The 25,321-nt window shown below is 46.7% G+C and overlaps 1 protein-coding gene across 6 annotated transcripts in view; it reads right to left on the bottom strand.

Moving 5' to 3' along the window:
- Positions 1 to 25,321, bottom strand: part of LOC138569804 (protein adenylyltransferase SelO-like) — a 1,380,025-nt gene that overhangs the window by 1,009,640 nt on the left and 345,064 nt on the right. For 3 of the 6 annotated variants that reach the window (XM_069648139.1, XM_069648135.1, XM_069648136.1), the window contains exons 3-4: positions 22,189 to 22,317; positions 521 to 586 (exon numbers count right to left, since the gene is read on the bottom strand). In XM_069648139.1, the coding sequence (XP_069504240.1) occupies positions 521 to 586; positions 22,189 to 22,317 (195 nt within the window). The remainder of the gene's footprint in view (positions 1 to 520; positions 587 to 22,188; positions 22,318 to 25,321) is intronic. The other 3 variants (XM_069648140.1, XM_069648137.1, XM_069648138.1) reach the window with 1 other exon arrangement.

Here is a 25,321-nt window from a genome sequence, read left to right as displayed (position 1 = left end):
CATCGAGGTTGTTGAGCTAATGCTTTGCAATTTGCAGATAGTATTGCAAATAAAAAACAAAAAATAATATAATTCAATAATTTATCACTTGTCATACATCATCCTCCAGAACGGTTTCTGTACAATAATAGTACGTTGTTGAAGTTCCAGCCTCCCCCTATAGCAAAGTAATTTCAATATTAAGGATGTAAAAGTAAAATCAGAAAAACAATTTGCACACAAAAGATAGATGATATTTACTTGCAAGCCTACATTCCACTTAGACAGATTCCTGGGTTGCTATGCGCTTCAAAAAACAAATGTCTGGTACAGTCGAATCTGAAGGATAGTTATCAAAAAATTACTTGAATGGCGATTGTGGTTGCTGTTGGCTCTGCAATAGTGGTAGATGTACAATCTATCTACTTTAACTGACACACATATTCACACCATTGTTAAATAGTCAATGTACATTAGTATTATATATTAGACGACATGAAACGCGAAAAAGTAAGGTTATGATGAAGTCACTCAGCCTCACCATTTGGATGTTTGACGTGTCTTTGGTTTCCTTCATGGTAACAGTCTGTACTTCCATCAGTGCGGTCTACGTAAAGACAGAGATGCTAATCAACACATTGAACCAATTGACCCATTTGTGAAAGACACAATGTAATTTTTTCGAGAAGGCTCACATTGCTCCGAATTGTTACTGTATCTATAAACAAGGGATACACAAAGTAATCTACAGTTATAAATGTGTAAACCACAGTACATTGTGCCACAAAGTAAACTTGTGTAGTAAAATGTCAATTAAAGTATTCCACAACAAATCCAAAACCTTCATTATGTTATTTGAGAAATCTGAGGTGTCTCACCCACTAGACCCCAGGGATCTGTCTTCCAGGTGGCCAGGACACAGCCATCACTTTTGGATCCAGTTCCTGGGGGTGGACCAGTGCGGGAGGATCACCTGGGTGAGGGGTCTTTCGGGGAGTGGGACACCGAATGGTGAGACGCAGTATCCCCTTCCCTGTAATACTTTTTCCCTATCCTACCAGCTAGGATACTTAAGAACTCAACCCCACCCCCCCTTTCACAACACAAAAACTTTCTCACAGACAGCTTGCTATGAGAGAAAAAGGACTGACACCCGAGCCTTATACCTGACATGTCCCAATACAATGGTCAGGCAGGGTCAGGCAATTACTGACCATCACGCACACCTGACTTCCATTACACTTCCGCACACGGATAAAAGGCAGAGCCCGCGAGCACACTCTGAGCGAGGCAAAGCAAATGAGGAGACAGCAGTTCCAAGATGGCAGTTTAAAACGAGGAGAAAGACGGCGAAAACAGAAGGGGATTGCAAGGAGGGACGCGCTTTTCGACAAGGAAACGTGACTTTCACCTCGAGAATAGAAAGCGTAAGGCCAGGAAACCAGGCCGAAGAATCCTGCATTGTGTGTCAGAGGTACCCAGGGCCCTCCCGCGTCAATAATCAAGGCGGGGAGGATTGCCTGCTGCCGTGGTACTGTCCATGGCTCCAACAACAAGGCAGCACCAGTGAAATCAACACAGCCGGTGAGTTGGGGAGACCGATACCAGACCGGTCTGTGTTGATGTCAAGGTCGCAAGCAGCAACATTGTATGGTGAGCACAGAAGCGAACAGTGTATGAAACGCACGTGATAACCAACGTGAGTAAAATTGAACAACAGATGAGTGATTGAACTTTTAAACCAAGATACAATACCTTTGACAGAGTGGTCCGGAACCGCGTGCATGCTCATTCAAAGGTCTCTGTAAGGTATCCAAGTAAGAGGTGGCAAAAGTGAAAAAGTGGCAAATGATTGTGAATCGAAGTGGCCCTGCAACGGGTCAAGCAAAATCCTGTGCACAATCGAAAGTCTTCAGTGTTGATACTGCCAAGAAAGTTGATGACAAAGTAGATAAAGTTGGTCCGAGCCCGAACGAGGGAGATCAATTGAAAGCTTTGGGTTAAAGCAAGTTTGTGTTAAAGTGAATTAAATTGGTCCGAGCGCGGTGGAGGGAGACTGATTGAACATTGTGTTAAAATGGATCACAGCCTGTCTGAAGGGGATCCGGGGTGAACCGTGAAACCTCCGAGAAATTGGATACATGGAAATCCTACAAATATTGTGTTAAAGGGGATCTGAGCCCTGCTGCGGGGGAGCCAAAGTGAATAGTAAATCACCTGAGAAATTGAGTATGTGTGAAATCCTAAGAAGAAAGCAACTTATTGTTTGTTTGTCACATCGGGCCCTCTGAAAGAAGAGACTTGCAAAGGCAAAGAGACATGGGCACAGAAGGCCCTGATGCTAATGTTGGAACTGCACCCTTGTGCTAGAGAAGCCAGAGACTCTGCTAAGCTCGAGTGTGCCACCTTGTCCTGTGCTGAAAACGTGGGGAAGGGAGGCCAATGGCCTGAATATCCTGACATATCATTTCTTGAACACTTCTTTCTTTTACACAACATTGTTTCCCACACTATTTGTACTTAGAGGCAATGATTGGCAATAGGTTTTTTAATACAGGCCCTTTTATGGTGACAAGACACAAGGAAATGCGTTATTTTTATTTGATGGTCGTAGCTTGTTTCCATCTTTAGATTTAACATTACATAGCCATTTTTCAAACCCTTTTTGAAGTTCAATAAACACCCTTGAACTGTGGTCACTTATGTCTGTCTTACTGTTGATTACATGCCTTCCTTACAGTTACCTGTTCACAGACTAGTTCAATGTATTGAATTATCATTTGAAAAACATAATATATAGAAGAGATTTGCAAAATAGTGCAATACATAAAAAAAATCTGCCCCCACTACACTGCAAACCTGGTTCAGAATATGCTTGAATTCAGTAGGAACTGTATTGGGAAGTAATTTGCAATGGAGTCTGTGCCACCATTTTTAGTGAACTTTCACTGTTCGTACATATCTTCAGAGAAGTGCACGCTACAGACGTGGAATTGATTGCCCCTCAGGTCAGCCAAGACATCGTTGACTCTGCTTTCAATCTCGGACATTGGAAACCCACAGTTTGACAGCCATTTGTTTACTAAATTGATATCCTTCGGAAAGACACGCAGGGCTGTACTTTCAATTTTGGCATGGCTGACATTGGGGCAACAAAAAATGATACAAGAAGGCATTTTTGGATTGTCCTTAAGATCTGTTAAAAAATATATATATATATATATATTTTAATATCAAAATAATGTGGCATGGGTACTAAGGCAAACATGCGTTGAAAACATGGACTAGGAAACATTACATTTGGAAGCAATAATCATTAATGTTATGTGATATGAGGATATGATATGTCAATTATAACGCGCCTGTACTCAAGTGTTTCTAGGAGCCACAAGACAACTTTCAGCCAGAGAAGAGCGGCTCTGGGTAAGTGCAAGGAGGCAGGGGGGTTTAGGGGGTTACAGTTACAGTTCAAAAGTGCACAGTAAGAGCGGAGGTAGTGCAAGGAACACTGGTCATGGAGGAGCCTGGTACCCAGTGAGACTCTGAGGGGTGCCAAGGAACCAGTCGGCACAGCAGACAGTTAAGTTAGTAAGGAAGCAAGGGAGATAAGGCCCCAGGAAGGATTGTGAATGATACAGAGGGTCTTCAACTTGATTCTTGCAGTCACCAGGAGCCAGTGGCGAAAATTCAGGGATGGAGAGATACAGTGCCTGGACTTGAGGCAAAAGATAAGTCTAGCAGCCCTGTTCTGGATTAGTTGCAGAGGGCGAAGAGTAGAGGTCGGCACATTGAGAAAGAGGCTGTTGCAGTAGTCCAGCCTGGAGAGAAACAGGGCTCTAGAGACAAGTGAGCTTCTGGGGTAAAGAGAGAAAAGGTAGAAGACCTCAGAGGAGGTGGAGCTGGAAATGGTCCTTCTTGATACGCTCCGTGATGTGAGCAGAGAAGAGAGAGTTGATTCGAAGAAGGTAGAGGGCCCAAGGAGGGGGGGGGCAGAATATGAGATGGAAAGCGGGAGCAGGGGTCCCAATGAGAAGGATCTCAGTCTTATTGGCAATAAGACAGACATCGTTTGAGGCGCACCAATCCTGAATCGTGGATAGACACTAAGGAATGATAGAGGTAGGAGAGGAGGCTTAAGAGGTGAGCATGAAAGAGAGCTGAGTGTCATCCGCATAACATTGAAAGTTAGAAGAGAAGGTATACATCAAGTGGGCCATGAGCTAGTTAGAGAGATAAAAGTACATAGGACGGTTTGTAATGGTGTAGACATTTTACATATATTAAATTGAGAATAGGGTGTACATTGAGTATAAAGCAACATAAAGTGTCATAGCACATAACATTGGCACGAAAGCAAACAATAATAAAAGTTGGGTAACCGTTAGTTCGAAGAACAGATGAGACGATTCAGCAAGCAAGGAAAAAAGTGGATAGATGGCGATATCCCTAGTCGATTTCAGAGATGTTTCTTGGTAATTTCCACAGTGTTTATAAAGGCTTACAGGAGTTTGTGTGTGTGAGTATGTGACGCGTTCGTTCACAACCACCAGGCGTCTATGACAAATTTGGACCGCCTCCATCCTGCCATTGAAGCCCCCTGGACAGCCCGCAGCCACAGATGCAAATTGGAGGGTGGATATGGATGAGGTGAGCGCAATAGGCCCACAACACATTCAAAGGACACAGAGGTATGTGGATTGCAGGAAAAGGGCCTTCAAAGGGGAATCTGGAGACACTGGGTCTAGGGAGGCCATGTGGTCAATGGCCCCATACCAAAGAGCCCCTTGAGGTGTACATTGTATTCTGCATCCTGTGTGTCCCCACCCAGCCACACCCCTTCCGAGCACACGGCCACAGGTGTAAACTGTCATTGATCCCACAGGGGGGATGAATGTGGAGGAGGGGAGCGCAGTAGGCCCGGAACACATTCAAAGAACACAGAGGTATGAGGATTGCAGGGACATGGCCTTCAAAGGGGAGTCTGGAGACGCTGGGTCTAGGGAGGCCATGTGGTCAATGTTCCCCGTGCCAAAGCGGCCTTTGAGGTGTACATTGTATTCAGCACCTTGTGCGGTCCCACCCAGCAAGCCCCTTTCTGAGCGCACAGCCAGAGGTTTGAACTGCCATTGATGCCAGAGGGGGGATGGATGTGGATGAGGGGAGGACAATAGGCCAGTAAACTTGGTGAAGCACACACATCTTTCACAGTCCTCTGTTTATTTCTGCACGTGGTGTGTAGTTACAAATAATCTGCATCAACTTTTCATATGCAATCAGTTTTTTATTTATTTTTCATTGTATTTTGTGAAGTGGGTTGCAATGACAAACTACAAATTGTACTGCTGCGGTCTAGGAACTGTCTGCATAAATCCACAGTATTGTCCAAAATCACTTGGGAATTTGTCACGAATGGCACGAACCACACACAAAGGTATCACACGTCGAACAGGGAATCCCAGTCTTTCATTAATCCACCATGAAAAAGCATGATAGGCCACACGCCTGTACCACCTGTGAAAGAGATACAGAAATAGTTTACTTAAATGAACCCGATAATTGCATGTATTGTATTTGAAATACCTTTTCAAATGTAAAACATTGTGATGCTTTAAAAAGTACGTTTACGTGGAAAGTACTAACGGTGCATGGGATATCAAGTGGGGATCAATTGAAAATGTGAACACCCATTCGATCAGAAACAGTTCGGGAGACGGTTAAAAAAAATTTTTTTACTTCCTAGTGAAAGAAAGCTAATTGTTTGGATGTTGAAATGTTAGCTGTCTCGGTTGTAAAACACACAACCTATATTCAGTGAACGTACTTGTTAATTGGATTACGCGGGCGAACTGCACATCGAAGTTCGTGCATCATCATTCGCAACACAGATCTTTTAAGGCAGGCTGCCTTGAAGTCATGAAGCTCAGTAACACATAACGGTGGTGTCTCTTCTTTGGCAATGTAGGCCAAGCAGCCAGATTTTTCTCAGTAGCAGCAGTTCTCCAACACACTTGGCATAACATCACAACGATAGCAGGTACACCATGTGGAAACATCTTCCATGCGACTGGGTTCAGGCTCCGGTGATTGATTGTCAAGACCAGCATTTGATTTCCCATGGTCTTGACTTTTTTCTCTTTCACGGATTTCCTCTTCTGAATATTCAGGCTCGTACATGCAGGGATGAATATTGGCCATAGGTTCCTGAATATTGAAATGTTTTTGTTTGTATACATTAACGAAATAAGGTTTCACATTAAAATTCAATGTCAACTAAAAACAAGCAAGAAAACAGCCATTTTGGAAATACCAATTGTGCAAAGACAAGATTAATCAGACAAAATTGAAATGTTTGCAAGGCCACGAGTAAAGTACATTCCATGTTATAGTATAATTTAAATATGGTTTGGCAAGGACATTTGTACATAATATAAGAAATGATTAAATAAAAAGCAACTACTGAGTTCATTATTTTTCGGCAGCATAAATACCTGTTGTAAATGTGTGGAGTACTTGGCAGATAGCTGAACAGAGCACAAACAAGTCAGGTAGACTCGAAAAGAAATAACTGACACGAAAGAAAAATAATCTCCAACGTTGTGTGATCCGAAAGGGTTTGTTTACATTTATGGACGAAAGAGGCGTCTTGGCATTTCCAGGGAGACACGTCAATAGATGGCGCACAGAGAACGTTGACATGAGACGTGCATTGCCGTGGTGAGCAGTGGCGTAAGAATCTAGCGATGTCAGCTTGAGGAGCGGGTGATATGATTTAGTGCTGCGAGGGCACTTGAACTTGGGGCGATGGATCAACGGATAATGGCCCAGGCAGGTGTTTTCGCATGTATAAAGTGAGGATACTAAGGTAAAAGGCATAGGATTTTTTTTTCAGCTGGATCGATGTATGATCGTAAATACATGCACGATCAAATGGGAAAATAACATTTCTGAGCAAACTACCCCTTTAATTTGACACCATTGATAAAGAGAGAAGGAAATTATTCTGAGCTCACCAAGATACACAAAATACCCTAAAAACAACACTGTGGCCTATAAAATGCATTTCAAGTATGCCATGCCTAAAACCTGATCAATTTATAAAACAAGCATGAATCTACACAATCATTATTAAACTATCGTCTCACGCTCCTTCAGGAATCTAGTGCAACATTGCTGGTGAAGCATCATTGGCACCTTTACTTCAAAAAAAAGTGCTTGAAGTTACCTTGCATGAAAAACTCAAATCAAATTCAGACCATAAAATGAAATTGAAGTTGCATTTTGAGATGCAGCTTATTCCAAACCCTTTAATATTTTAATGTGGTGTAATGTATACAGAAATGTTCCCAGTGTGGTAGTGGCAGTTGTATAATGGCCTGCTTCAATGATGATATGGGACAAGCTTTGGTTTGTCACCTGTAGATCCATTGTTTCTAGCGCACAATTTTTGATGGGCACATCCGAAATGCTTTTGTGTACTGCAATATCTCATGTTTTCCTATGAGGAAATGTTTAAAATCCAAAAGCTATTTATTAAAAGTATCCATAATTCTATGCTTTAAAATGCACCATTTTGGATATATTGTCCGAGGAGGGCAGGAATCTCCTCTGAACCCGTTGAGTGATTTTAGGCTGGCTCCCTTTGCTTGCTCACTTGGATTAATTTGAGGGAAAACATTGAGGCACCATTACTTTAAAAATCACCCACACCACTGGATGTTTTTATACTTTTAATGTTCACAGATAGCATTGTGTGGTCCGCAAGATGTGCTTTTGAAACATTTTGGCCTTGATGAGGAATATGCACCTTCAATTAGAAATAGTATTCAGTCGGGGGCGCTGCTGAGCAGCAATAGCGATGGCTGCCTTACCGTGAGGCTCCTCACTCTGCAAAATACTGTTCTTACTAAACCCTGCATTCAGCCAGCCAACTCCTAAACAAACGACAGGGGCCGGTGCTGTTAAGTGTGGAGCAGGTCGGCACCGATTCTTGAATGCTGCAGTGACTGCATTCTGGTGAAATACTTCAGTGGCCTTCTTGCGGCGGCTGCAATGCGTTCTGACATGGACGTGGCGGTGGTGACCCGGCGAGCCCTATGGTCCGCACTATCCTCTGACTCTCCCACCCTGGTGCCCATGGGTGGGGAGGAAAGATATGGCAGCATCAGGGTTTAATCTGGAGTGGCACCCCCACACTATTATTGGCCCGCTTCCCACGAGACGGCTTCCGAACTACAGAGCTCCTGTGGCTGAGGCTAGTGCAGCTCGCTACGGGCGCGATTAATCACTCCTGGAGCCAGCGGGCATGGGGGACAACACATGAGATCTAATGGCCTGCAATTTGCTGTGCCGACGGCAGCCGAGGGTAAGGCTGGGGGACGCAATTCCAAATTGACCAGCGTGCATCGGACCTAGTTCTGCGGCGAGTGCTGATAATTGCTCCTGAACTGTACTAGCTCCTGAATGTTCCATAAGTCCTGAAACAATACCTGGCACAGGGGGCCTGTTTTTCGTGTGGGCCAACGGGCCAGCTGTAGGGTGAGGCACTACGGTGGTGGAAGAAGCGAGGGGAGGCTGAGCTTTATGTGGTGAAGTTGGAGTGCTGCGAATACCAAAATATCGCTGGATTACCGTTCCTGGCTGAGGGTGACTGACTGCGTCAGGGTAGTCGGGAAGCCATCTTAACTGATGGGGTATGAGGACGAGCAGACCCTGGACTATTGAGTGCACCTGTGACATCCTTGCTCTGTGACACCTGGTGGGGTGACACACTGACCAGCATACACCGCATATTAGAAAAGGACCAAAAGGGCTGCTAAAAAATATGGGATGATGGACTCCTTTGCTGGCGTACTGGGCGGAGGGAAGCGTCTGCAGCACCTACTACAGAGAATGCCCCTGTGGGTGCAGTGGCAGCCACTGCGGGCATGGAAACCTTTATGGCAGCAATGCAGTCTGGATTTGCCTCCGTAAACACTAAGCTGGATGACATAGTCGCCAACATTAGCTCCTTGAAGGCCAGGGTGGATAAGGAGAGTGGGTGGATTATGGAGACAGAGACGAGGATAGGGCATCTTGATGACTCAGTCCTCTCGCATGATTAGCTACTGAAAGGGGTAACAAAAGAACTATCTGCCGTCAGAGTGAAGTGCGAAAACCTGGAGTCACGCTCTTGTCGAAATAACATATGAATAGTGGGGGTTCCAGAGGAGCCGGAGAGGGGTCCCATAGAGCAATTTGTGGAGGGCCTTCTAAAGACATTATTTGCAGAGGCTGACTTTTCAGCACACTTCCTGGTGGAACGCGTCCATTGGGCACTGGTGCCCACTCCTAAACGTGGGGCGCCGCCGCGCACGTTCATCGCACGTCTATTACATTATCGTGAGAGAGATCATATATTGTGCCTGTCTAGAGAAAAAGGCATGTTACAATTTGAATCCAGCACCATTCACGTGTATCCAGATTTCTCTGCTCGGGTCCAGGCGGATAGACGATCCTAAAATCTAGTCAAGCGCCTGCTGAGGGAGCGACAGGTCCAGTATGCCATCCTCTTTCCATCTAAACTGCGCATACTACATGGCAGCAAGGCCCATTTCTCTGAGACTCATGGGGACGCTCTGCAGTATATCGAGGCCTCTATCCCCCCCTCCTGTGTGACCTTCCTCAAACAATACATGAAGATAACTTGCTCCCGTGACGGTGCTACTCGCTGAGGGATGCTACCCTCCAGTTGGGTTATGGTTTCGGCCCCTAATGTTATCCTGCCTGAGGGCAATAGAATGTATTTTATTGCTCTGGCCCTTGTCTGGTTCATGGGCTTGTGAATGTAGCTCAATTCTGAACTGAGTGGACCACTTATGTTATGATGACTTGCTGCTCGCACCATTTTCCTTGAAGTTTCAACATAAGATGGTTACAGGGTGACACTGGTTGGGGTGGACTGTGCGGGGGAGGAAGAGGGAATTAAAGTTCAAAGTTTGACAGGCAGAATGGCTATAGCATCATGGCGACATGGGGTGGGGTGGACATTTGAGGTGTGTAGGGGTGATGGTGCATGGCAGGCCCTGACACTACAGGGACTGAAGAGCCAGTCACCTTCTTCCCATGGAATGTGCAAGGGATAAATAACCCGATCAAAGCCAGGAAACTGTTGGCCTACATTGCTAGACATCAGCCTTAGATTCTCATGCTACAAGAGACCCATGCGCTAGGTGGTATCCATGCGGTGTTTGCCCCAAAGTGGGGCAGCCACGGGTTCTATACTAATTCCGCCTCCCAGACTAGCGGTGTCCTCACCCTTATCCACTGCTCGGTACCGTTTCAGATCACGAGTAGCGATGTTGATCCAATGGGCGGCTACGTGATAGTATGGGGGCAACTGTACAGCAGGGAGGTGGCCCTCATCAACACCTATGGCCCCAACATCGAGGACCCTGGCTTTTACTTCTTGTTACGCTCACCTGATTCCCACGGGGGCGTCGATCTGGACTGGCCCACTGTTGCTTCCACCAGAGTCACACGTAGAGCCGAGATGACAGACTGGACAGACCCACTTAGCTTCGTTTGTTGGACTCATACGAATATCTTTCTGCAATGGAGAAAGGGAATTAACCTACCGTAATCTGAGCGTTAACCCGCCTTCCCACACCCCTTGTCTGCCCACAGAACACTCCTGAAGTTCCCTCTTAATCTCACCTGAAGATTTGGAAAGCTGAGCTCTCCATCCTGCGTCGAGCGCAGGGGCGCGTAGACGACCAGTTACTTCACTGGCGTGGAGGAATTGGTGAGTTTCAGTATTGACTCTAAGTCCAATTGTTCATAAGAGTTCAAAAGTCTGATCTTCACCCTACCAGATTCCTTGTAGGTTGCGGATTTAAACCACCAGAAGAGTTCCAAGTGGCAATTGATAAGATCCTGGTAAGTCTATTGTGGTTCTCCTCTTTGGGGCCGGGGTACAGCGATGATGCAGAATTAACTGCGCCGACCCGAAATGAGGTGAGTACCCCCCTGTGGTAAATCAGGTAAGTCTTTGGGGTTAGGTTGTATTGTCCTTGTTTTTTCCCCTTAGGGGCCGGGGTGCGGCGGTGATGCAGAATTGACTGCGCCGACCCGAGATGAGGCGAGTACCCCCTGTGGTAATCAGGTAAGTCTTTGGGGGTGATTTGTATTGTCCTTGTTTTCCCCTTAGGGGCCGGGGTGCGGCAGTGATGCAGAATTGACTACGCCGACCCGAGATGAGGCGAGTACCCCCCTATGGTAAATCAGGTAAGTCTTTGGGGGTGGTTTGTATTGCCCTTGCTCACCTATCTGTTCTTGTCTCCCCCAAGTGTTGAAGAATGGCCTGGAGATGTTGGATTCACGATGGAGTAAAGGAATGCAGCCCCGGTTGGCGAGTTCAGAGCGGCACTGCGAGGTGCGTGGCAATGCACCTGAGAAGGCTTCTCTCTTCCAGATCGACGATGTGCTGGATCAAGGATTCAGGTAAGGGTTTTGTTCTGACCTCTTCTCCTTCTCCTTTTCTTGTTCCAGGTGTTCCAGGGCTGAAGCGGGCGTGGCTGAAGACTGGAGCTGCTGAAGACACGTTGAGCGTTACGCTGCAGCGAGCAGAATAACGCGAAGCACCTGTGGCTGTCCGGGTGTGGCTTAAATAGCCTTGGAAGAAGTCCCAGGTAAGTATTCTTCCACAGCCCCACCCGAGAGGAAAGGAGACCCTGAGGTAAAGTAGTCCCTTTAAGCCTCATTTGGCTTGTGGCTTCGTGCAGCATGGTCTGCATCAGGTAGGTATGCAGCATGGTCTGCAACAGGTAAGATTTCTGTAATGAGCCTGGCGCCCATGGCGCCAGGACTGACTTTATTCTTATGAGCCTGGCGCCACAGGCGCCAGGACTGTAGCCAAAGAGCCCCTAACTGGGGTTTTTGGGCATGCTTCAAGTGGCATGATGCCTGCTTCCGGGGTTGCTGGGCCTGGTCTGGCTTTCCGGGGGCAGGCATCGTGACAGCACTCCCCCTCAAGGCCCCTCCTAAAGCTGTTCTCCCTCTCGGCCTTGGTTTGTCTGGAAATTCTTGGTGGAACCTTTTCACTAATTGAGGTGCATGCACATGGTCACTAGGCTCCCAAGATCTTTCTTGTGGACCATAACCTTTCCAATCAATGAGATAGAAGAGTTTTGATCTCACCCTTTTAGAGTCCAAAATATTCTTGACTTCGAATTCGGGTTCCCCGTCTATGAGGATAGGTTCAGGTGGGGTGGTTAGTCTAGTTCCTGGTTGCACAGGCTTCAAAAGAAACACGTGAAAAACAGGATGAACACGCATATGACCAGGCAGGTCCAACTTGACGGCCACTGGATTAATTATAGCCTTAATAGAATAAGGTCCCAAGTACCTTGGGTTAAAAGTCCGTGTTCCCTTGAGTGGTAAGTACTTGGTGGCTAACCATACTTGGTCCCCTACTTGGTATTGCGGTGCTTCACCCCTGTGTTGATCAGCATCCTTCTTGTATTTATCCTTAGCCTTTTGTAAATGTGCAGTCGCCTCTTTAAAGGCTTGTGTGATAACAGCGTGGAGATGGTCCACCGCAGGCATCCCTAAATGCTGGGGAGAATCTAAGTCTGAGGTTCGAGGATGGTGACCATATATGGTAAAAAAAAAGGGCTTTGTTTAGTTCCTGAGTGTACAGAATTATTGTATGCATACTCGCCGATCCAAAGAATGTCTTTCCAATCCTCCTCAGATTGATGTAGCATACAACGTAGGTATTGCTCAAGAGTCTGGTTGGTTCTCTCTGTTTGACCGTCGTTCTGAGGATGGTGGCTGGTTGAAAGCCTAACATCAATTTGTGCCAGCTGGCAGCACTTCCTCCAAAAATGTGAAATAAACTGACTTCCCCGGTCTGAAATTAACACGGAAGGAAAGCCATGTAGACGGACAACATTTTCAAGGAACTCCTTGGCCAGGATTGAAGCTGAAGGTATTCCTTTTAAAGGAATGAAATGGGCCATTTTAGAAAAAAGATCTACAATAACTAGAATGGTGTTATAACCTTTGCACGGGGGTAAATCCGTGATAAAGTCTAATGACAAGGTATGCGAAGGAGTAGGTGGTATGTCTAACGGTTGTAATAATCCAGCGGGTTTTTTCTTTTCCCCTTTATTTTGAGCGCAAATGCCACAAGACATGACAAACAACTTGACATCTTTTCGCCAGGTGGGCCACCAAAACTGTTTCTTGATTTTGGCTTCAGTTTTAGCAATGCCAGGATGTCCTTCCATCAAGGTGTCGTGGTAATGAGAAATGACAAGTTTCTGTAGTTCCTCTAGTGGCAAAAATAGCCGGCCTTGGTAATAAGGTAGATTGTTGGTGACAGAATAATCTGGGCCTTTCCTTGCCCAGCCCTGTAAGGCATTGGAATCAAAGAGTTGATGGACCTTTTCTTGAATGTCCTCCAGAGAGTGTATGGATGTCAGACCAAGGATCCTCTGTTCAGGAATTATGGGTACAGGTTCTAAAGCTCTTTCTGTTTCTCCCATTCCTATTCGGGACAGGGCGTCAGCTTTTCCATTTTTACAACCTGGTCGATAGGTTATTACAAAATCAAACTCGGCGAAGAACAATGCCCAACGGAGTTGGCGTGAAGATTGGGCCTTGGCTACCTTTAGGTATTGTAAGTTGCGGTGATCAGTGATGACCGTAATGGTATGCCTGGCGCCCAGCAGATAGTGCCGCCAAGCCTTGAAGGCAGACTTGATGGCCAACAGTTCCTTGTCGGTTATAGCATAATTTAATTCGGGAGCCAAAAACTTTCTTGACCAAAAACGCCACTGGGTGCAGCTGGTTAGTTTCGGGATCCTTTTGGGAGAGCACTGCTCCCATAGCTGAACTGGATGCATCTGTTTCCACTATGTAGGGAAGCTCTGGGCGTGGGTGTCGTAATACAGGAGCGGACGTGAATTTCTTTTTTAACTCTTGGAAGGCGTTCTCGGCTTCTTCTGTCCATGTAAAGCGTTTATTCTTTCGCAATAGTGTTGTAATGGGATGTACAATGTGTGAGAAGTCCGGGATAAACCTGCGGTAGAAATTGGCAAAGCCGAGCATGCTTTGAACTCCTTTGACTGAGCTTGGCGAAGGCCAATTAAGAATTGCGTCCACCTTCCGTGTATCCATCCGGATTCCTTTCGGGGTCAGAATAAATCCAAGAAACTCTACTTCCGTAGTGTGAAAGATGCACTTTTCCAGTTTAGCGTATAACTTATACTGGCGTAACTTTTCTAGGACTGCTCGGACGTGCTTTACATGATCGGATTCCGATAGGGAGTATACTAAGATATCGTCGATGTAAACGACTACACAAACATCGATGAGCTCTCGGAAGACATTGTTCATGAAGAACTGGAAGGCTGCTGGTGCGTTACACAGACCGAAAGGCATCACCTGGTACTCAAATAATCCGTACTTGGTGCGAAAAGCAGTCTTCCATTCGTCACCCTCTTTGACGCGTACCAGATGATATGCCCCCCGAAGGTCTAGTTTTGTGTATATACAAGCGTTCTTTACCTGGTCTAGTAGTTCAGGTATCAATGGCAATGGGCACCGATTCTTGATAGTTATCTGATTCAGCGCGCGGTAGTCAATGCATGTTCTAAGGTCGCTTTCCTTTTTTGGCACGAAGAACAAAGCGAAAGATGCAGGGGACTTGGACGGGCGGATGAAGCCATTAGCAAGATACTGGTCTAGGTACTGGCGCAAGAGGAGATTTTCAGGTTCCGTGAGGGCATAGATTCTGCTGCAAGGTGGTTGTGCTCCTGGTATGAGATCTATTTGACAATCATACGATCTGTGCGGTGGTAAGGTGTTTGCCTGCTCCTTTTGAAAGACATCCTGAAAGTCTTGGTATTCAGCAGGTAATTGTATGGCAGCTGGGATTATTGGGGCCAATACTGAATTTAGAGTTCTCTTTGGGTAACAGGTGTTAGCACATTCTAGAAAGGTTAGTCTCTTCTATCGCCAATCAATACAGGGATTGTGTTTCTCCAACCAAGGGATTCCCAGTATCAGTTGAAACTGTGAAGCCTTGATTAAATCAAACACCATAACCTCTCGGTGTCCATCCTGACCCAGCAAAGTCATCTCTGCAGTGGAATGAGTTACGGGCCCAGAGGCAATTTCAGTTCCATCAACAGTGGTGACGACATCGGTAGTGGTCTTTCGGGTGAGAGGTAGATTCATCCTGGAAGCCAATCCGTAGTCCAAATTGTTTCCTATGGCTCCACTATCTACGTACGCCTTTACCGCGTGTATGCGTGATGGCTGCTCTGGATCTATAAGGACCATGGGTATGGTGAAATGCGAGGTCAAAGTGTCCTTCTTTAAGCTCGGCAAGCTGACCTCTACGCTTGCCGGGCGTGATCGTTTCCCGAGTCAGGTTTCAAGTGGTTTTCGTCTGCTGCTCCTATAGTTTTCTTGGGTGGTTTTACAGGGCAGTTCCAAAGGAAATGACCAGTAGCTCCGCAATATAGACATAATTGCTGTTGCCGTCTTCTTTCCCTTTCCTTCTGGGTTAAGGGTCCTCTAACCCCCCCGATTTGCATGGGTTCTGAGGCATCTACCCCCTTCGAGGGTACGTAGGTTTTAACCAAGACCTTGTTTTCAAACTTAGTTCGATTAGCCTTTCTGGTTTGAAGTCTGTGATCTAACTGGACCACAAAATCTATATATTCAGCACAGTCTAAAGGCGGGTTCATGACTTGGGCTAAAACATCCATGAGTTTTCCCCGAAGCCCTCGATGGAATTATGTAATTCGCTTGGCTTCAGGCCATTCGGTCTCCACAACCAATCTATTGAAAGTTGCAATGTAAGATAAAAGATCCTGATTACCTTGCCGTAAGGATAAAAGTTCGTTATCCAAAGCCTGTCCTTGGGAATGTCGGGCGAACAGTCTTTCCATGCTAGTTCGAAAACCTTGGAAATCTCGAAGAATCGGGTCATCCTGATTTACTAGCGGAATGGACCAGTCTGCTGCACTGCCGCTGAGATATGACAGTACAAAAGCTACCTTGGCTTGATCGTTTGGGAAAGCTCCAGGTCTACATAAAAAGTGTAAGCGACATTGATTCATGAATATAGCAAACCTTTTAGGGTCTCCGGCAAAGCGTTCAGGTGGAGCCAAGGGAATGGCTCCAGGAAGGTTTATCTGCACCGGGTTACTCGGTGGCACCGGAGCTGGGCTGGCCCCGAGTCCAGGTAGAGGTGTTTGTCCAGCCTGGCTTTGTAATAGCTGTCTGGCCAAATCATCAGTTCGTTCTTTTGATACTATCAATTCCCTCCTGAGGGCATTGGTTTCCTGGCGGGCGGAATGCACTTCGGCCCTTAGTTCCCCTAATAATTGGGCCAACTGATCGGTTTCCGAGGTCTCCATGACGCCCAGGTTGGTATTTGTGGGTAGTCTTCGCGTTCTGTTACGCTCACCTGATTCCCACGGGGGCGTCGATCTGGACTGGCCCGCAGTTGCTTCCACCAGAGTCACACGTAGAGCCGAGATGACAGACTGGACAGACCCACTTAGCTTCGTTTGTTGGACTCGTACGAATATCTTTCTGCAATGGAGAAAGGGAATTAACCTACCGCAATCTGAGCGTTAACCCGCCTTCCCATTCCCCTTGTCTGCCCACAGAACACTCCTGAAGTTCCCTCTTAACCTCACCTGAAGATTTGGAAAGATGAGCTCTCCATCCTGCGTCGAGCGCAGGGGCGCGTAGACGACCAGTTACTTCACTGGCGTGGAGGAATTGGTGAGTTCCAGTATTGACTCTAAGTCCAATTGTTCGTAAGAGTTCAAAAGTCTGATCTTCACCCTACCAGATTCCTTGTAGGTTGCGGATTTAAACCACCAGAAGAGTTCCAAGGGGCAATTGGTAAGATCCTGGTAAGTCTATTGTGGTTCTCCCCTTTGGGGCCGGGGTACAGCGATGATGCAGAATTAACTGCGCCGACCCGAATTAGGTGAGTACCCCCCTGTGGTAAATCAGGTAAGTCTTTGGGGTTAGGTTGTATTGTCCTTGTTTTTTCCCCCTTAGGGGCCGGGGTGCGGCAGTGATGCGGAATTGACTGCGCCGACCCGAGATGAAGCGAGTACCCCCCTGTGGTAATCAGGTAAGTCTTTGGGGGTGATTTGTATTGTCCTTGTTTTCCCCTTAGGGGCCGGGGTGCGGCAGTGATGCAGAATTGACTACGCCGACCCGAGATGAGGTGAGTACCCCCCTATGGTAAATCAGGTAAGTCTTTGGGGGTGATTTGTATTGCCCTTGCTCACCTATCTGTTCTTGTCTCCCCCAAATGTTGAAGAATGGCCTGGAGATGTTGGATTTGCGATGGAGTAAAGGAATGCAGCCCCGGTTGGTGAGTTCAGGGCGGCGCTGCGAGGTGCCTGGCAATGCACCTGAGATGGCTTCTCCCTTCCAGATCGACGATGTGCTGGATCAAGGATTCAGGTAAGGGTTTTGTTCTGACCTCTTCTCCTTCTCCTTTTCTTGTTCCAGGTGTTCCAGGGCTGAAGCAGGCGTGGCTGAAGACTGGAGGTGCTGAAGACACGGTGAGCGTTACGCTGTAGTGAGCAGAATAACGCGAAGCACGTGTGGTTGTCTGGGTGTGGCTTAAATAGCCTTGGAAGAAGTCCCAGGTAAGTATTCTTCCACAGCCCCACCCGAGAGGAAAGGAGTCCCTGAGGTAAAGTAGTCCCTTTAAGCCTCATTTGGTTTGTGGCTTTGTGCAGCATGGTCTGCATCAGGTAGGTATGCAGCATGGTCTGCAACAGGTAAGATTTCTGTAATGAGCCTGGCGCCTACGGCGCCAGGACTGACTTTATTCTTATGAGCCTGGCGCCATAGGCGCCAGGACTGTAGCCAAAGAGCCCCTAACTGGGGTTTTTGGGCATGCTTCAAGTGGCATGATGCCTGCTTCCGGGGTTGCTGGGCCTGGTCTGGCTTTCCGGGGGCAGGCATCGTGACACTTCTCTGATTTTGAGATACTTGCCCGATCTGCTCCTACCCCGATCATTTGGGGAGGGGATTTCAATACCATTCTTAATGATGTTCTGGATAGGTCCTCCATATCCCCTCAGGCGGGGACTGCCACGGCGCGCTTGCCTCATCATATTATACACTAGTTGCGACTTTCTGATATTTGGCACTATTTGCACCCTGAGATTAGGGAACACACATTATTCAACTGTACATGACACGATGTCTCGAATAGACTATTGGTTTTTATCTGCTGAATTGGTTCCCAAAGTTCGACAGTGAAATTCTGCCATGCACGCTGTCTGACCATTCCCCAGTGGTGCTGTCCGTACTCATGCTCAGCGTCCGCAACCTCGCACTATGTGGCGGATGCCGTCATCAATGCTGCTTGAACTTGTGTTGACGGCTACCCATCATGACAAAATTGACAACTTCTTTAACATTAACACCAGTTCTGTCTCCCGATACTTTGTGGTGTGGCAGGCATTTAAGGGCTGGATACGGGGTGAATTGCTGTCGGCCACAGCAGGAACCCTCAAAGCGGTTAGAGCCGAGCTAGGTGAAGTTGAAGGACAGCTTAGGCAGCTAGAAAACAAGTATGGTAGATCCCATGATAAAGCTCTCCTGGGTGTGATTAGGGCGTATGGAAAGACAATGGAAAACTCTGGCCAGGATGGTCAGAGTGGAAAGGGAGACGCAGGTTATTACTGGTATTCGTGGCTTAGCTGGAGAAGTAGTCATCACCAGTGAAGGAGTAAATAGGGTATTTGAAGAGTACTATGCTGAGCTGCATGCCATCGCTGATGCATGCTCTGCCATGGAGGAATACTTGGCTGGGATAGAACTTCTGATACTCCCCCCAGAGGGTAGGCTGGCCCTAGAAACTCCAATAACAATTGAGGAGATGTGTGAGGCCATAGCGGCACTGGAGTCGGGTAACGCGCCAGGATTGGATGGGTTGGTGGTTGGATTCTATAAGGAGTTTAGATTGCTGCTGGTGCCTCGATTACTGCGGGTGTGGGACGAAGTGATATAAACTGGGAGGTTACCGCCCTCCATGCAGGAGGCCATTATTACTGTTCTATTGAAGCCCAACAAGCCACCAGCGGAAGGTCTTCGCTAAGATCCTTTCCTACTGACTGCTTCCATACATGGCCCAGCTAGTGCACCCAGACCAGTCCTGGTTTATACCCAGTTGCTCCACGGCACCGAATCTCAGGTGGCTGTTTTGTATCATGTCTCAGATTAATCAGCAGGCCGGGCGGTGGCTGCCTCCTTGGACAATGAGAAGGCTTTCGATTCAGTGTTGTGGCAATATTTGTTCATGGTACTGAGGCGCTATCGATTTGGTCAGTACTTCAAGAATTGCGTACACTTGCTGAATGCAGGGCCTCTAGCCAGGGTTCGCACTAAAAACACTATCTCGCAGATGTTGCCGCTGGGGAGGGGCACGAGGCAGGGATACCCGCTGTCCCACCTGCGGTTTGTGCTTAACACTGGCTGCACATATCAGGACTCTGCACGGGCATAGGGTTATCCGTATACTGGGCCCCCCACTGGTCATCTCCCTATATGCTGATGACACCCTACTGGGACCCATGATGGATACAGTGTATGAGTTCACTAAACTACTTGGGGTACAGGATCAATAGGTCCAAATCAGAGCTTTTCCCACTTATGGGTGCCCCGGAAGATCTACCAGGGTTTAAATGGGTCCCTGTACTTTAAGTATCTGGGTATATCAATCGCGAAGTGACACAAAGCCATCTATGCTGATAACCATGCAGAATATCTGCAGACACTCGGGCTAGAGTAAAAATGTGGCCCAGGCTTCCTTTGTCCTTATATGGCAGGCGCTCAAAATTATTGTTCTCCCCAAAGTTCTGTACTGCTTCTGCAATGTTCCAATATGGCCAGGGAGGGAGTTCTTCACTGGATTGCGGTCCCTTTCACTGGAATTTGGGGGGGGAGGGGTGGGACGGGCAGGATTACATGGGAGCAGCTGGTAGAGCCATACGTGCAGGGGGGACTGGCTGTGCCAGATTTCAAGCTCTACTATCTGGTTACACAGGCGCACTTTGCCGGGTATTGATATTCTTCTGGGAGCAAGGCGGTTCATGTTATTTTAGAACAATATGGGGCGGATCCCACTGACCTGCGATCTGTAATCTTTAGCGGCCGATATGTAGATTCATGCTCATTTAATCCAGTGCGTACTACTGTGAATGCATGGGCCAGAATATATTGCAGATTGGCGCTTACCCCTCCCTATAATGGGTGGTCCCGCTATGGAATTACCCAGGGCTGCCCCCAACATATGATGGGGAAATACGTAGGACAAAGGGGGTGGTGGAACAACTGACAATTGGGGACCTGTTCTCAAATGGTACATTTGTGGCAGTTGAGGACTTTCGAGCTAAACTTGGCGAGGGTTTTTTGAAACAACAGCATTATTATCAAATACCGGCTGTTGCCCGACGGCTATGGCCCTCTTTCCCACAGGAACCTGACGTACGTGCCTGTATAACAGCAATTGTAGATGGTGGTGAGAATAGACGTATGGGACATTGATGTAGAAATAGGGTCCATCAGAAATGGGAGCGGGATCTAGGCACTAAATTTAATTTAATCTTAAAGGCTTTTATACCGTGCACAGGTGCCACTTGTGTGGTCCCTCTGCATTCTGGCGGTTCTGTGAAAAGATAAGGAGGGGAGAGGGTACGGTTAGTGGGAGGAGTGGAAAAAGAGCAAGGGCATAGTGATGTGCTGTTGGCAGCTTCAGTTCGGATGGACCGTTCACTGAGTCTGGTGCGAGATTCGGAGGTGGCCGTCGGGCGGTGTTGTGAAAGGTTATATGTGCAATGTCTTATTGTTGCAGTGTTGTGAAGAATGTGCAGTTTGTTGTGCTGAGGAGTTCTGGTTGTTTTTAGTGCAGTATCTGAGAAGTGTATGTGAAGGGTTGAGTGTAGTATTAGTTCATCCAGATGTGGCTAAGCAACACAGTTTGCCCAGTGATGACAAATGGCTGACTAACGCAGTTCACATGTGGCAAATGGCTAACTAACACAGTTTACCTAGATGTGACAAATGGCTGATATTCGCATTTCTGTCTAGATGTGATGCAAGCCAATATTCACATTTCTGTTTAGATGTGATGCAAGCTAATATTGACATTTCTGTCTAGATGTGACGCAAGCTAGTATGCACAATTCTCTCTAGATGTGACGCATGCTCATTTTCAGATATGCAATGGAGTTGGTATTGTCTGTTGACTAAGAGGTATCCATGAATGCGGGATACCGACTGATACAGTTTAAAATACTTAACCAACTACATTATTCGCCCACAAAGATTGCTAAATTCTCCGTGGGTGCAATCGGGGAGTGCATGAAGTGTGGTTTCTCTCCCGCCAATTCCTACCATATGTTCTGGGAGTGTCCTCCCGTCAGTGCATACTGGCGTAAGGTGGCCGAAATTTTGAATGACATCCTTGAGATCCCTCTCGACATGTCTCCATTAAAAATATTTGCTAGGCGATATTGGCACAGTGGCAGTGGTTACTAGACGTTTCTTTAACTTGGCCTGTATCGTATCCAAGAAGTGAATCCACAGACATTGGAAGTCGGCATTGGCCCCGACATGTGAGGAGTGGCTGAGGGACTTGGTATACACGATTAAGAGGGAGTAGACATTTGCTGCTATGGTAGCCCTGGCCTGCAGGCCTAAGGACATCTGGGCTTCGTTCCAGCTGCACATATCTGGCCCGAGAGGGGAGGCAATATGATATATAGTGGGAAATGGGTAAGACAAGCATTGTAGTGGACCTCATCTCCTGTGGGGTGCAATCCGTTAAGGTCTGTGCAACCGGTTAATGTACTGATCACACTCATGTCGTGCTGTAATTGATGTATGCTAATGTTTAAACATGCCATGCTGTCTGTCTGTGTTTACACAAAGTTTAAAAAAACAATATTCAGTCATCCTTGCAAAGTCGTACGTGGAACCATTTGAATAAACTTAACAAAGGCCTAAGTAGAGCAAGGCGAGCTCATCTGGATATGTTTAGCAGAGAAGGGCTGAAAAGCAGCAGTCCATTTACTTCCAGAAGAGCTATTTTTTCACAATCAGTCTCTGCTTCTTCTCTTCCAGTCAATAACCAGCATGAGCCATGCATATTTTGGAAGGACTATGTTTTACCTGGTGGCCCCCATATCTGTGGGCAAGAGGAGCTGTCCCTGGAATTATCTTTGCACCGCTCACAAAAGCAAGAAATTCATTGGATTCCACGACAGAGATTTCAAAGTCCAGGATATCTTGCAACACTTCCTAGGAGAAAGGAGAAACACATACATTGTCACCCATTGTTCAATGAAATTATATGAATATAGAAATACTTCCCACAATAGTACTTTTAGAAAAAGAGTTCCTAACATGTATCTCTTGTGATTTTACACAAGACATCACAAGAAATATTGCATGACATCATTCCGTTCATACCTTAAATTCAAAGATGCGATTGCTCCAATGTAATTCCAGCTTTAATTAACTTATTTTCCTAATTACAAGGTTAAAAGTAAAAATGTTGCCGGACAGTTAAGTGTAATGTTCTGTCATGTACCCCATTCACGTCCTTGTGTGGATGGTTTGGGCCACATTCGGAATGAATGTGATGTGTCGAAAGGAAGGTGCCAGAAATAAAGATATAGTTGGTTACAACACAGACGCTGGTGTGTACAGTCATTTATTTCAGGTGCTGGCTGCTACGCGCAAAGGACCTACCTGCAATGCAACATTTGGCAATGAGGGGCCGTTTGGACCTGCCAGTGCTACAAGCCAGGAGATGCAAGGGAAGTGTCGCAGCATCACGACAGGAGGCCCACCAAACAGACCTCGGTTAAAGGGATATTGCATGCTCAGGACACGGTGTGCTTGACGCTGTGGCCTGGTCCACATCTGTGCATAGTTGCCACACGACAACCCACTGAGTGGACCTCGATTACAGGAGTACTGCGCACACAGGACATGCTGCGCTCGATGCTGAGGCTAAATCCATGCATTAAAAAAAATGGATTGTGTGGGCAACTGCCCTCGTGTTTCTTTTCAACGAGGGAGGAGGCACACTAGTGCACAATAACAGCACAGGCCTTTCAAGGTGGGAGAGGAAGTCAGGCCAGGTAACAGCCATAAACGCTCCAGGGACAAAAAGAAGACCAATTGTTAAAACAAAGTACAACACACATCATTATGTTAGATCATGAAACATCCCCATCTGAAAGGCAGCCATCATGCCAGAGGTACGTCACACCATTCCCACTGAAGCATTTCCAGTATAGGTGCCGCTGGCATTTCACATGACAGAAAACACGAATTTGGGGCCACGATGAGCTAGGTAGCTGCGAGTCTTTGAAGTGTATGTTGACGCCATGGGGGTCGCGGATGACAGATGAATAAAAGGTCTCCTCATGCTAACAGCAGGGACGGCAGTAAGGGACATTATAAATGAAATGCCGGAAAGATAGAATTAGTACATATCCAGATCTAAAAAAATTGAGTGAACACTTTGCCATACACAAAATTAGATTACGAAGGCACGTGTTCTATACCACCACTCCGACAAAAGGAGAAACAATGGACAATTTCGTCACCGCCGATGAACATGAGTGAAACACTGTGATTTTAATCTATGCTTAAATGAAGAAGCCATAAAGTTACAAGTTATCGCGGGATGTGAATCACATACACTACCTGATATTCTAACGATAGCCTGCACTACAATGGCAGCGGAACTAAGTCACCACGATAGAACGTAGAGTCCAGTCCGCAAATTAACGAAAATCAAATGACAACGAAACAAGACACCTGAAGGGTGTACAAAGAGACTGGTTTACAGATAGGGATATTAATTTTCCCACTAAGGAATCTGTTCGGCAATAGGCCAGGAGTGCTCCGCGTGTGGAAGAGAAAATCATTTCCGCTCAGTGTGTGGAACCCCAAGACCAAAGGAAAGTCAGACAGAACAGATCGAGACATTCCACAAAAATACTCCTGCATACAAAATGAGAGAAGAAATAATGCCCACAGACCGAAGAGGATACAAGCACACTGAAAAGAGGCTGCAGTCGGTATCCCCCAGGAGATGCTACAAACCAAAAAGACTACTACATCACCTAAGAAGGCCCACCCCATCAACCAGTGAATCAGACTCTGCCTCAAGTCATGAGGGGCAAAAGAAAGGGCATGTATATGCAATGGGAAACCCCACAACAATAGAGCACAGCCCCATACAGTTGTTGAAAGTAAACAGGAAGTTGCAACATTTTTTGATTGACACAGTAGCTACCGTAAATGTCTGAAAAAACCTTTCAGAAACTACCCAAAATGCCAAAACTAAAAAGAGGTCAAGTGGACAGACACCCCTATGGCTCCAAGCAACCGTTGACATGCATGGGTGCCTTCGTGGCAAATTGTTCAGGAACAGACTGAGAGGATAATGATACACGTCATCAAAGCTGACAGTGATTGTGGATGTATCAAGTTTCAAAGCCGCCATTCAAATGGGCTTGACACATGTGCTATACCACCTCACGATAAACAAGTATATAAACATGGCAGCTAAGATCGAAACAACACTTCCAACGCTCTTCAAAGGCATCAGGAAACTAAAAGGAGGCCAGGTCAAACTGAACATTGACCCAAACATAAGACCGGTGGCCCAGCACTACAGGGGTATTCCATTTAATATGCAACATTCCCCATAGGGGTGGCGGAAAGCGGGACCTCACAGGGAGGGACTCCCCTCATTGGGATAAGGACTCCCATTCCATGATGGAACTCCCTACCCCTCTTGCCCTTGAACCTATGAAACCCATACAGTCTGCTAAAATACAATCTGAAAGCCCTACTGTATGTTATTGCAATACTCCTTCCTTTCTCCTGTAAGAGCTGATACCATCCAGACAGCAAAGTCTAAAATAAACATACAGTCTGATCTCAAGTCATCTTCAAAGAATACTGTGAAGAAGATTGGTTATACAATCTACTCCTTTGCCAAGTACAGAAGGTACTGGAAAAGAGGTGGTCCAGAGGAGGCATGAGGATTACACAATGGACTATGTGTGAGAAACCTGAGGGTATTCTAACTCCTACTCCCCTTGGATCCTCTGCGCAGGTGGTCAGGGAAAGGCAATCTCTTTTGGATCCTGACCCTGGTGGTGGAAAAGCAAGTGAGGTTCATCTGGGTGGAGGGCCCTTGGGGACTGGGAGTGGGGTGCCCTTAGGCGAGACATGGTATCCCCCTTTCCCAACAACCAACCTAACCCTCCCCCAACCT

Source organism: Ambystoma mexicanum, chromosome 2q (assembly GCF_040938575.1).
Source record: "Ambystoma mexicanum isolate Mex_15411 chromosome 2q, UKY_AmexF1_1, whole genome shotgun sequence".
Lineage (NCBI taxonomy): Eukaryota > Metazoa > Chordata > Amphibia > Caudata > Ambystomatidae > Ambystoma > Ambystoma mexicanum.
This window is presented reverse-complemented; position numbering and strand designations above follow the sequence as displayed.